This window comes from Hyaena hyaena, unplaced genomic scaffold, assembly GCF_003009895.1.
Source record: "Hyaena hyaena isolate Hyena2069 unplaced genomic scaffold, ASM300989v1 scaffold_1555, whole genome shotgun sequence".
Taxonomy (NCBI): Eukaryota; Metazoa; Chordata; class Mammalia; order Carnivora; family Hyaenidae; genus Hyaena; species Hyaena hyaena.
In genome coordinates this window covers 54,446-67,211 of record NW_024082191.1, presented here as the reverse complement: position 1 = coordinate 67,211, position 12,766 = coordinate 54,446, and the positions used below count along the sequence as shown (strand labels likewise).

Below are 12,766 nucleotides of genomic sequence, written 5' to 3'. Positions count from 1 at the left end.
CTTAGGATGTGGAGAACAAGATACCTTCCTGGTCCTCAAGGAATTCAGAGACTAGTCTGAGAGCCACATCAGTAAACTGGTGATTGCAGTCCAGGGTCCCAGAGCTAAGGTGAGAGCAGGGCCAGCGATGCAGACTGCTGCTACTCCAGAGGCTTTCTGAGAGGTGATGTCTGGTCAACAAGACACGGAAAGAGTAGGAACTCAGGTAGAAGGGAGCATCCAGGATGAAAGCAGAACTACCACCAACTTAGCTCATTTAGGACCTACAGACTAAATGGAGAAGGAGGTGTACATGCCAGACGTCAGGGATGAGTACCTGGCTCTTTTTCTTAGTCCTTCCCTTTCCAGAACAGGGTGAAGGCAGGTGTTGAAGGCAGCCTCTCATGAAAGTAGTGAACATGAAATGAAAGCATAGCCCACGTAAGAGAGAATAAGGGGATGAGAGAGAGAGAGAGAAGGAGAGATTAAGAATGTGAAAGGGAAAGTGATGAAACAAAGGAGAAAGAGTCTGACCTATACTAACAACTCAGGGCTTTTAAAAGACTGACAAGACACGGAAGTACACAGGCTGCTTAGCCCAGGGAAAGGCGATTGTTTAGACCACATGGCCTGTCACAGAGCACTGGGAGGAAAATCACCCCCAGGGGTGGTGGCAAGACCCCAGTCCACGAGAGATGATGCCATTTTCTTCCACTATATGTAATTTGCTATAGTCATGCACTTTAACAGAAATCTGATTCCAGGTTTCACTCTGGACCAATTTCTATAATTAACTACTGTAATCTGCAATCTCAAACTGAGAATGAAATTAAGACAGTTTGCAAAGGAAAGCCTCATGACATCACTGTTATTATTTAGCATTTATAAAGCATGTCCAATTTTCCACGTGTGCCTCACGTGTCCATTCATTATGACAACCACTAATTGTTCCATGACAATACCAATAGCAACATGTAGTAGTCTTTTTGTTTTGTTGTGTTTTCTTGGCAAAGAGAATGTTAAAAAAAAAAAAAAAAGAGGCAGGGGTTAGGTATATTTAAGTATCAAGAGACTTTCCTGGAAGATTCCTAAGTGCTTTCACAAACAGGCTTTTCCAGATTCTCAGGTGAGAATTACAAGGGTTGCTATTTACTGTTTTGCAAAATAAAGATCATCTAGTGAGGCAGTTATGGTATGAGAAACGGCACACAGGTCCCAGCCCCCAGACAGCTACTCCCACAGCGAGGTCTGCAGCAGCTGCCGGCAGGTGCACAGGTGGTCAGGCAGTCCAAAGGCAGGTCTTTCAAATATCTCTGTGTGTCTGAATTTGCAAGATATACTTTGGCTGCAGACTTTAGTCCGCAATTAAAAGTAAAGAATGAACTTCAAAAGAAGAAAAGCTATATAGCCTTTGGTTTTTATCAAGCTTCTTTCAACCCTAAATAAACAAAGAAACCAACAGAATCACGACTAAAACCCTTTTTGGTAATGTAATTTCTTTGAGTATCTGATGAATATGAAGGAACCCCAGTCAGCTCAACTCACAAACACACTATAGTTTTTTGGGATAATTTTAGATTAGTTCTATACCCAACTCTCCTTTAGGATTTGGTCTCAAAGGCAGATAACGACAAAGGATACCATATCTCCTGTGTGTGGAGGATAGGGGTACACATTTCAGGGGAATTGTGAGTTCTCTGCAACTACTTATAAAATGTGTGAATGTATACTTTTCTGGGAAAAGTGTTCATAAGAATCAAAATTAAGAATAATTACAAACAATAAGAGCTAATGTTTACCATGCATTTAGCAGATGGCAGACAGAATTCTAATTATTTTATGTGTATTAACATGTTTAACAAATGAGTAGTATATGAGGTGGGCATAACTATTTTCCCCACTTAACAGATAAGGACACTGAAAGTAGTGAAGATCTGGAGAATCAATGGGGCTACAGCTTCATTTACTGTCAAATATCTTGCAAAGTTGCAAACCTGACCTACAGTATGTACTGTGCTTACTCCTTTCCCATTCATTACCACAGTGGACTCCACCACAAACATGTGAGGCAGGTACTATCCATTCCACTGACAGATGAGAAGACACAGGCTCAGAAACAACCTATACCAATTATGTAGCCAGCATGTCATCAGGATCAAAAATTCAGTTTTCTTCAATGTTATCCAGGTTACTTTTTTTTAAAGTTTATTTTAAGAGAGAGAGAGCACAAGTTGGGGAAGGGCAGAGAGAGAGGGGGAGAGAGAGAATCCCAAGCAGGCTCCATGCTGTCAGCACAGAACCCGACGTGGGGCTGGAACTCACCACCTATGAGATCACGACCTGAGCTGAAATCAAGAGTCAGATGCTTAAGTGACTGAGCCACCCAGGTGCCCTATCCTGGTTTCTTTTTATGAAATGCAAATATTGCCAGATTGCTCAATGAAAAGTGAGTCATTCAGTCAAAATATATTTTTGAGGGTCTACTGCTTTCCTAGGTGCTCTTTTTAAACCATTGTGTGTAGCCAGTAGCTAAGCTGTCAAAAAATATTTAAAAAAATAAAAAAATTCTATATTATATGTAAAATTGCAAAATGTAGTAACAGTTATCAAGGGGAGGGAAATATGGGGGACTCTGAGCTCACAGAACAGCACCCATGTTACACTGGGTAGTCAGGGAGGGTATCTGGGACAGTCAGGAAGAGGCTATGTAGATTATGAAAGGGATATAGAGTAAGTAACTCAGACAAGAGAATACAATATTAAAGACAGAGAAGCAGAAAAGCACTTGGTGCATTTGAGAAACTGAATAGAACCCAGGGTATCATGTACCTGGAAGTTGAGAAGCTGAGTGGTGGAAAATGAGATGGACCACCCTTGGCTGGGGTCAAATTATGCAGAGTCTTAACAGAGTAAATACCATGAGAAAGAGTCTGAGAAGCCTTTGGTTTCAAGGCACCTGTACAGACTCAGGGACACTGGGAAGGGAACTATCAGTCATTCAGCAAGCACATTAAGTTTATAAGACAGGTTTAATGACCTCCATTTTATGAGCTGACTGAGGCTCACAGAGTTTAGGGTCTCCTAGGCGTTAAGAGGTCACAAGTTCAAACCGAGGTCTGTTTCACCATACAACATACGAGGCTGTCTGGAACAGATGCCAATGACATACACCATACCCACTGGGGCTGGCAAACTTATTCTCTCAAGGAATAGTCAGTAAGTATTTCCAGCTTTGTGGACCAGTCTGTGTCCCAACTACTCAACTCTGCGATTGTAGCATGAAAGCTGTTCCAGACAATATATAAATGAGTTAGTGTGTTTGTGTTCCAATAAAACTTTATTTACAAAACAAGTGGGCCAGCATTGCCCTATAGGGCAAAGTTTGTTAACTCCTGACATAAACATGATTTGATTCATGATTAGCCTCAAGGCGACTGCAACCACCATCCCTCCTTCTTTGCATCATTTAAAATCTCTTTGACAGAACTTTCACATTGTAAGTTCTCTTCCTTTAGTGCACCATTTCCTTACCATCATCATAGTAGTAGCTGATTAAATAAATGTGTCCATGCCAACGTTAATATCATTTCCCTGAAACAAAGTCTGTACCACTAACAAGTTCATAAAATGTCTTGCATGTCTTTTATTTATTCTCTTTCTCTCCCTAACATTGGCTGGAAGCGAACAAATCGCCTTCACCAATAAGTAAGCCATTTTGTAATGGTGACTGCAAATGAAGTACTGTGCTGCATTTAAAACACACTGTAGTGTCTACAATAAGCAGTCAGTGCAGCCAGTGGGTTTTGCCTCTGCTTACTCTAATTCAGCATGCTACCATGGTCCCGTTACAGTAGGCAAGGCTGATAAAAATCAAGCAAGCATGTTTATATTAGGCAAGATAAGGACATTTTTAAAATCACAAGTTATTTTAATTCTGAATGTTGTTGTTCTTGTTTAAGCATCTGTTTCTGTTAAACTGCTTTTCTCTTTTTTGTTGTTGTTTTTATTTTCCTGTTGAATTCTAATCATGTCTTCTAATCCACTGGCAGCCAACGAAGGAAAATAAACAGTGAAGGAAATTAGATGCAGCTTGGATAATTGATGTTTGTATGCCTGGCTTTAATAAAAATACTCTGCTAAATTAGAGGGGAGTCTAAATGGATTCAGTCAATAAGGAAGTGATTCAGGTGAGGAATTCAATCTTGGGTTTTGTTGTAAAATTCTAAATAAGCCCACAGCTCAGTTCAACTGGGATGAGCTACTCTGGCTTGCTTTTCTACTTTTGGTTTTTTCTTGAAATTTGAAATTATTTTCTTTTGTGAGAATTTGTGCACTAGGATTGCTAGGTTAAAGCAAATGATACACCTTTCAAATCCCAATGGATGACATGAGAACAAGAGTATTTCTTGAAAAACTCACCCTCTCACTCTGTCCTTTTAATATTTTCCATTTCTTAGTAAGTTTACCCAATGCATCCTGAAAAATCTCAGAATCACAAGAAAATATCTTTATATATCATCCTTAATTTCAAACATTTAGCATTTTTAATTATTCATTCAAGATAAACACAACCATTTTATTCCAACCCTGGAATCAGTTATTCCAAAACTGATAGCATGGAAACAGCATCTGTACATAAACAATATTTGGAAGGAGAGCCAAGTTTCCATTGAGCACGACCTCTGAGAACAGCTAGAATAAACGGAGGGAAATGTGTCTAATTTGTCCTTGATTTATTCTCTTCTTCCTGAATTCCTTCCCTAGTTATATCCTGCAATCTTCTCCTCACAAAAATAAGTAAAATGGTATGGAGGATTAATATGTATTGCATGTTGATTTTCCTAGGTGCTGGTAATTAGGTACTACAACTTCCCCAGTAAGTAAGCTGAGGCTCAAAGAGCTTAAAATAACTTGTTCAAGGGCACAGAGCTAGGAAGCAATGGAGTCATGATTTGGACCAAGCCAGTCTTACTTCAAAGTCCATTGAGGCACCTGGGTGGCTCAGCTGGTTAGGCATCTGACTTCGGCTCAGGTCATGATCTCACGGTTCATGGGTTCGAGCCCTGTGTCAGGCTCTGTGCTGACAGGTACCTCAGAGCCCGGAGCCTGCTTTGGATTCTGTGTCTCCCTCTCTCTCTGACCCTCCCTTGCTCATGTTGCCCCTCTCTCTCTCTCTCTCTCTCCCCCTCTCTCTCAGAAATAAATAAAACATTAAAAAAAAAAAAGTCCATGGCCTCTCTACCCCTCCTAGATGACTCTCTATAGCCAGTGACTTCCACGATTAGTCCAAAGCCCCAACTCTACTTTGGCTCTATTCTAAACATTAAGGGCACATGTCTGAGTCCTATATTCTGGTGCCCCTGTATTTCTTTGCTTTCAAATCTCAATCCCCTATTAAAATAGATCAGAGATATCTTTTACGGTTTTGTGGACCAATGAGTTTCATTTCTTTACAATCCTATGTTCTCCTGTTCACTGATAAAAGAGTTGTCCAGACCCTGTTGTCTGTAATCCTTAGATGGGATTGCAGAGTGATGATGATGGTATAAGAGTGGATCCTGGCCCTCAAAATCTAGAGTCTGTCCTGAAAGAAAACAGTGGTCCCTATGAAACCCCTCTCTGCAGAATGATAAGTCCTCTTGCTCATATCTGTCATGCTGAAAATTATCCCTTTTCCACTGTTACTATTACTAGAATATGGAAATATTAATTATTTCTAATTATGATCAGTAAAATTCTAATGGAGTATATGTCATTTGAGACACCACTGTTGATACAGATTTTTTAAGTATTAGGTGATGGAATGGTCAGTGCAAGGTGCAATAACTCTGCAGGGTAATTTGGAGTACTGTGTTGAGAATGAGTTTAGGGCCATCACCTGGTTCAGGGGGAGGGATCTGTGACCTATAAGCAATGCCTGCCATGGCAGTGGAGGAAAGAGCCAAATCAAGTGCATTATAGATTCGTCTCCCTAACTTGGGAATCACATAACACAAATTTTGATAATTAGAACTGAAAGATTAAGTCTGTCAACACTGCCCTTCCTTTACAAAGAAAATATTAGAGAGTGAGGAAACCTAATTCACATGCAGCGTAATCACTACAATCTCATTAATCATGTATGTTTAAGTAAATGAAAACCAAAAAAAGAAAAAGAAAAAAAAAAACCCAAAAAACAAATGGGTATAAAGTTCCAACAGGACAAAGGCACTTTCCATTATGCATACTGGTTATTTTAATAGGTTAAAAATACTATGAATACTGCACCATAGAAATTATTATACTACACTTCCTCTTCAGATGAGTGCCTGTTAGAAAGCGAAAGCTTTCTAATGTGCATCCTGAGAAGCTCTAGGCCTATATAATGCTTTATGAAAAAAAGTCATCTGGTCAAATAGTATGGATTCTAACTTAGGAGAACGTTAGTGGATGATCTGTATTCTAACTTATAACATCCTATTTTACTCATTTTCTACAAGAGTCAAAGGGTTGGAAATTAGATCGAATAAATTCAGGAGCTAGTGTACTGAGTGTCTGGATGGCACAGGGACCTAGGGTCTTTCTCCTTAAGGGCACCAATCATGTCCCTATTTGCATTGTATTTCTAAGTGGTAAGTATCTGCAAAACTAGCTTTTTGTCCTCAAGAACACCAGGCATGAATGCCAAGGCCACTACAATAATAGGATACACATGTTTTCCCACTTGCCAGCAAACACTATAGCTGGGGTTAAGTCAGCTATTAACAAGAAACAGGAAAAGGAAAAAAAATCTAAAGATGAAAATATCGGTTGGCATTATGAGCAGGCACAGGAGACAAGAAGTTAAAATGACTGAAGAACACTGATATTTGAGGGAACAGCACAGACATGTTTTTTTATCCTTTTCAGAGACATTTCCCATATCCTTTTGAACTGAGACTCAGAACCATTGTCAGGATTACAAAAACCACTTGGACATCCAGAATGGCAAATGCAAGGTTCTTATTTTGAGTGTCATGTGCTTAAAATAGCTCTTGCAAAAACTTTTATGATGTATAATTTGGCCACATAGCCATTTCAAACTAAAAGAAAAGAATAAAAACGAACAAGGAGATTTTGGTCTTACCAATTAACCAGGATACATCAAAAGCTTACAAAAAAAATGAGGCATACAATTCTCACTTAAGAACTCAGCTATCAGAATTGACTGTTAAGAAATATTTTGGTTACAAAACTGCTTTCCCAGCTTAACAGATAATTGCTTTATAGGCAGGATACTCACTGCTCATAAGGCAATATCTATATATTATTTGTAATGAGAATTACATTGGCACAGACTAAGAATATTTATTGGCACATTCTTTCTGAGTAGTATTTTGTCCAATCATCTCAGATTTATGTCATCTTGATGAATGTGAATATGTATACTCCATCATCATTTGTTAGAGAGTGAATATAGAAAATACCCATAAAATTGGCAACTTGGCGAAAGACCCATTTATTAATCTATAAGCAGGATTTCTATCTATTGTTGCAACATAATAGTCTCCACAGGGTAACTGTTACTATAGGAAAGGTGGAAAAATGCTTCTACGGGCGATTTGGTTGCCTATATTCATGACCGACATCAATTAAAAAAAAATTAGCAAAGCAGACAGAGCCAAAACTTAGGACCACACAGATTCATACTTCACACCATAGACAAATGAAGATAAATTTAGTTAATAGCAAAACCCACTGCTTCTGTAAATAACAAGTCTAGTGTAAGATGAAGGTGGCATGTAATGATTCTGTGATGCTTCATACATCTGTTCAAATACATATATTAGATTATTTAGTTTTCTAGAGAAACAAAGGATTGACAAAAATTTGTATCAAACCCCCAATGCATAAGTATATAAGTCAGAAAAGTCAAAATATAACCTTCAACTAAGATCTTAATAGGTTACAATCTATTTATTATGCCTAAAATTTATATTAAAAATTTAATTAAAATAATTTTAAAAACACATGTGTATGTTTCTTCTCATAACAGATCTTTCCCATATATTAGTGAAAATCAGTATACTGCCCAAAATTTTCTCTGTAACATGATGCTTCCAGTTTTATTTCCTAAAATCCCACCCTTTGTCCATTTCAGTAAAATGACCCCACCTCCAAACTTCACACCCCTAATCTTAGAGACCAAAATAGTCATTGAAGATGCTATGCCTTAGCATCAAAAGTTTAAATTCCTGTACATTAAGCAAAACAAAATGAAACAAAAAGCCTTCAAAGAAAGTTACCAGTTAAAACATCTGTAATTACAAAAATCAACAGCCCACTAGACATAGGCCTCCTCTAAATTGCCAGGCAGAAATGGTCCCCTGTAATATTTAATAGAAGGAGGAGAGGAATCTACAAAATTCATTTTTCACCTACTAACAGCATCCGATGACACTGTCACCAAAAAACACCCTGAGCTATAGACAATATTCTAAAATTACTGATATCACTGTCTGACCTTGCTGTAATCTATTGTGTAGAAGTCTGATCTATTTATTTAGCAGTTCAGGAAATGTCAGAATACCATGTCTGGAGCAGATTATTTCCCATAGCCTGCTGGAATGAAATTTAAAAGTTTTTACCTCAAGGTGGTCCAAATCATTGGTTGGCCACACCCCCTCCCACCCATAGTTTAACCTTTTATAGACCTCAGTGAAGTTTTCAAGTTTTTAGACTTTCTTTACAAAAGGATTCCTGAATATTCTATTACTTGAGGCACAGGCTCAAGCAACTATCATTTAGGGGCACTTGGTTGGCTCAGAAGGTTGAGCTTCTCTCTCTCTTTTTTTTTTTTTTTAATTTTTTAATGTTTGTTTATTTTTGAATGATAGAGACAGAGTGCAAGTAGGGGATGGGCAGAGAGAGGGAGAAACAGAATATGAAACAAGCTCCAGGCACTGAACCCTCACCACAGAGCCCGATGTGGGACTCAAACTTGAGAACAATCTCTGTTTGAGAGTCAAACAGAGAATCAGTGACATCATGACCTAGGCTGAAGTCGGATGCCTAATGGACTGAGTCACCCAGAGCCTCATATCTCATTTTTGATTTCGGATTAGGTCATGATCCCAGGATCGTGGGATCAAGCCCCACATTGGGACCCATGCTGGGTGTGGAGCCTGCTTGAGAGTCTCTTTCTCTCTCTCTCTCTCTCTCTCTCTCTTTCTGCCCCCTCATCCCCCCTTGTGGTCTCTCTTGCACCCTAAAAAAAGTCATTTGGGACCTAGCTATGTTATAAATCCCTGAACCCCTCCTGATCCATCCCACCTTTTTCTACCTTGCTCCTCTTGGTCCTGGAAGGCTGACTCTAGGGACTACATGAATGGGCTCCTTTCTCAGACTGGCATCTGGGAAGCCTCTGCTGGAAGAGGGGAGACTCAGGGTGTTTACATTCCTCCTGGTACCTCCCAGTGAGGTTGTCTTCAGTGGGTGTGTCCTTCCACCAAAGGTCCCTGATCATCTCAAGAAGGCCTTCCATTATAGACTTTTTATTCTAGTTAAATAACTACTCCCTTCTCTCTTCATTTTGGTTTAGAGACCTAAGAGGTCCCAGGCCACTAGTTCTTAGTCTCTGAGCTTTCTCTCATGGTTCCTGTATTCCCTTCCCCCACCTTCACTATCCATCTCTCTGTAAATCAATTCTCCACCATATACCATGAGTTGAATGAGTCATCATTTCCTAGTGAGACTGATAACAACACTCGATTTTGATCAACCCAGCTGGAATTTGAGAAAGTCCATTCATCTGAACCTTCTGGAACTAGAAGGTTAATTGTTTAGTTTTCTTTGCTTCACAACATATCTGTGGTTAAACAATGAAATAAAAGTTAAAAAACACTGTGAATACTCTCAGCTCAAGCCATTTTAATGACTATTATCAAATACCTTCCTTCTCTGGTTCTTTTTGGGAGATGGCTAACACCTAAGAATCTGAAATTATTGCTCATTAACTGCCTGGATCTACACCCAAGGTAAAAGCTGAAAAAGGAAAACAAGCCAAATGCTTTATTATCTTGGGTCCTGTCCATTATAAATGACAAATGATAGCTTGTTAGGTGAAAACGAGCTTCTCAGCACTAAAATGGCTTTATTTGGTTTATTAGCTGCAAACGGAAACTAAGGATGGCCCATCTAGAAGGTGACTTGCAAACCTTATTTTCAGCATAATGAAAGATAGGTTCAATAAGTCCCAATCCCCATGTGGCTTCCCAGTATGTCTAAAGGAGGAATATAAGTAACATGAAGACAAACCTGAAAAGATGGTTAGTAAGTAAAAATGTAGGTCTGCAGCCTTAGAAAAAGATGATGTTTAACTTCCATGAAACTACAATGACCCAGTTGTAAGCAGTGGTCTCATATTTATCTCAAAAGTCACATTATTCTGCTTTATCAAGTAAATAAACGGTGTCATTGAGCTGTTAATAGTCAACAATAAAAAGTACCCCAAGGGAATACATACAGGATGGCTTAACAACCAAGAAGAAATATAGGAAAGAAAACAGAAGCTCTCAAACTACGTAAGATCTATATAGCTTTTTTGAGAAGTAAGCGTCCCCTGGCAAGGCCAGACATGCACATATACTACTGGAATCCATCCAATTTAGACACGTATTTGTTTTTCTGACATGTTAGAGATTCTTCTTCTCTTCCCTATACCTGCAACTGCCCTTTATACTCTGAAACACCTGGAGAAAAAGAAAAATCCCTTTGTTTGCAGAAGTCTACATTTTCTGCTCCATATCCCTCAGGGTGCATTTATTTAATGAATGTGTATATTCCTATGCACTAAATCTAAAAGGTAGGCTTGAATCTATTTGAAGCCTGTTTATATCTTACCAAAGTAGAAGCTTCCTTGGATTCACAGATGAATTTTTGTAAATGCCTTGAAGTGGCTCCTTTTTGTTTCTTTTTAAAATCATCCTGAAAATCGTGTCCGAGTTTTCACTCTAGAAACTTAGGAATAGTCTTCTGACTTGCTGAGGACTGATTGCTGAAGACTGAGTTGGTCAAACTGCTCAAGTTGACTACGGTCAACGCCAGTTTCCTGTCTGTCCTGACTGGGTGACAACTCCCATAATGTCCATTCCTGCCACAAGTGTGGCCTGTAAAGTTTCCTTGCACACCATCTAGCTACCCTCCAAAGTTCTCATCAGCTAGTTGGGAAGACTATAAGCTCTACCCAGTCAGGTCTGTGAACAGGAATTCCTGCTCAGATTCATGCTGCAGTTATTTCCACAGATGTCTTTACAGATGCATTGAGTATCTTGAAGGTGGAGGCCCTTCCTAGGGGAGATTACACCATGTCACCAAACCGCAGAGTGCCAGCCTTTAACTGGAGAGAGGGATTGCACACTCAAGGCATTCAAGGGCCATAGAGGTTAATAAATGAGTCAGGAGGGCCTGGATTAAGACAAAAGACTTTGACATACTGGAGAAGATGTGCCTTTCCTAAAGGGGCCGTTGCTACATAATCCATCCAATTGTTGCCATGGGAATGTACGCCTAGTGTGCTAAGATCTTTGCATTTTCAAAAGCCAGAAATATGGATTTTGGAAAACACTGAGCTTATGAGACAAAATGTATGTGAGAGCTGCATGTGTCCTCAGGGCTTACCCACTGAAAGTGCCTCAGCAGCCAGGCAGGTCAACAGCCTGGAAGGTCCTCGCCAAACCTCCCTGCTGCTGTGCTCACTCTTTGCAGCTTTCTGACTCTTCTTCCCTCCCAAATGATTTTAGAATCTCTGCATCTTAACAAATATTCTGGGGGACAACTGTTGAATGGGTGAATGGAGGGATGTAGAATAAGGCTGTAAAGGCAGAAGAAAACTTAGCAAGTCTGAAGAGGCAATCCCAGCAGCAGGACTTCTTAGGCGAAGGAAGAACGGAATGAAGAGTTAACAGTGTGAATCCCACATATGGTAACAATACTGCTAATGCCAGAAGCAGTTTGGCCAATGCTTACTGATCACTTTTTAAGACGCCAAGTGGTTTTCTAAGTGTGTTAGATGGGTTCCTCACTTTTATCTCACTATGATCCCATGAGGAATGTAATGGTTTTCCTTCTTTTACAGACACCACTCAGCACAGAGATGTTAGGAGGCATCCCCAAGGTCATCCATCTGGAAAGTGGCACACCCCTAGCATGGCTCCAAAGCCACTATGCCATACTTCCTGCCCTGTACTCTGTCCCCAATGTAGCTGTCACCCCACCACAACGTCCTGACTCAAGTCCTTGCAAGTAGCCTGAAACATCTTTTCTGCGCATATCAATCCAACTTGAAGGGCCAAATTCTCCCATGATGATTATCTTTGGTGGTGGCTTTAAAAATCTGTCCACAAATTCCTTAGTATCTTCTCTTCAATGTGTAGAGTTTTACCTCCTCCTGAATGTGGGCTAGACTGAGTGACTCACTTCATATAAGAGAATATGGTAGAAGTAAGTGACTTCCGAGATAAGGTTATAAAAAGCACTGGGGGCTTCTTCCTTTTTGCTTTCTCTCTCTCTCTCTCCCACTTTCTTTCTCTCTCCTTCTCTCTCTCCTTGATCACTCACTCTGGGAAAATCCAACAGCCATGTTCTTAGGACACTGAACGGGCCTAATGGAGGCTCGTATATAGCAAGGAACTGAGGACTCCTGCCAATAGCTTGTGAGTGAGCCATGCTGGAAAGGGATCCCCTGTCTAAATCAATCAACTATATCAACATAGTTCAGATGACAGTAACTTGGTTTCCTTTTTTATTACAACCTCATGAGAGACCCTAA

General features: G+C 39.7%; 1 protein-coding gene across 1 annotated transcript in view; it reads right to left on the bottom strand.

The window, feature by feature from the left end:
• The window catches only part of LOC120226015 (succinate--CoA ligase [GDP-forming] subunit beta, mitochondrial-like), a 31,015-nt gene extending 21,338 nt beyond the window's left edge, over window positions 1-9,677 (bottom strand). The window contains exon 1 of the mRNA XM_039224206.1: window positions 9,658-9,677. Coding sequence (XP_039080137.1) covers window positions 9,658-9,660 — 3 coding nt within the window. The 5' untranslated portion in view covers window positions 9,661-9,677. The remainder of the gene's footprint in view (window positions 1-9,657) is intronic.
• Between the last annotated feature and the right edge of the window lie 3,089 nt (window positions 9,678-12,766).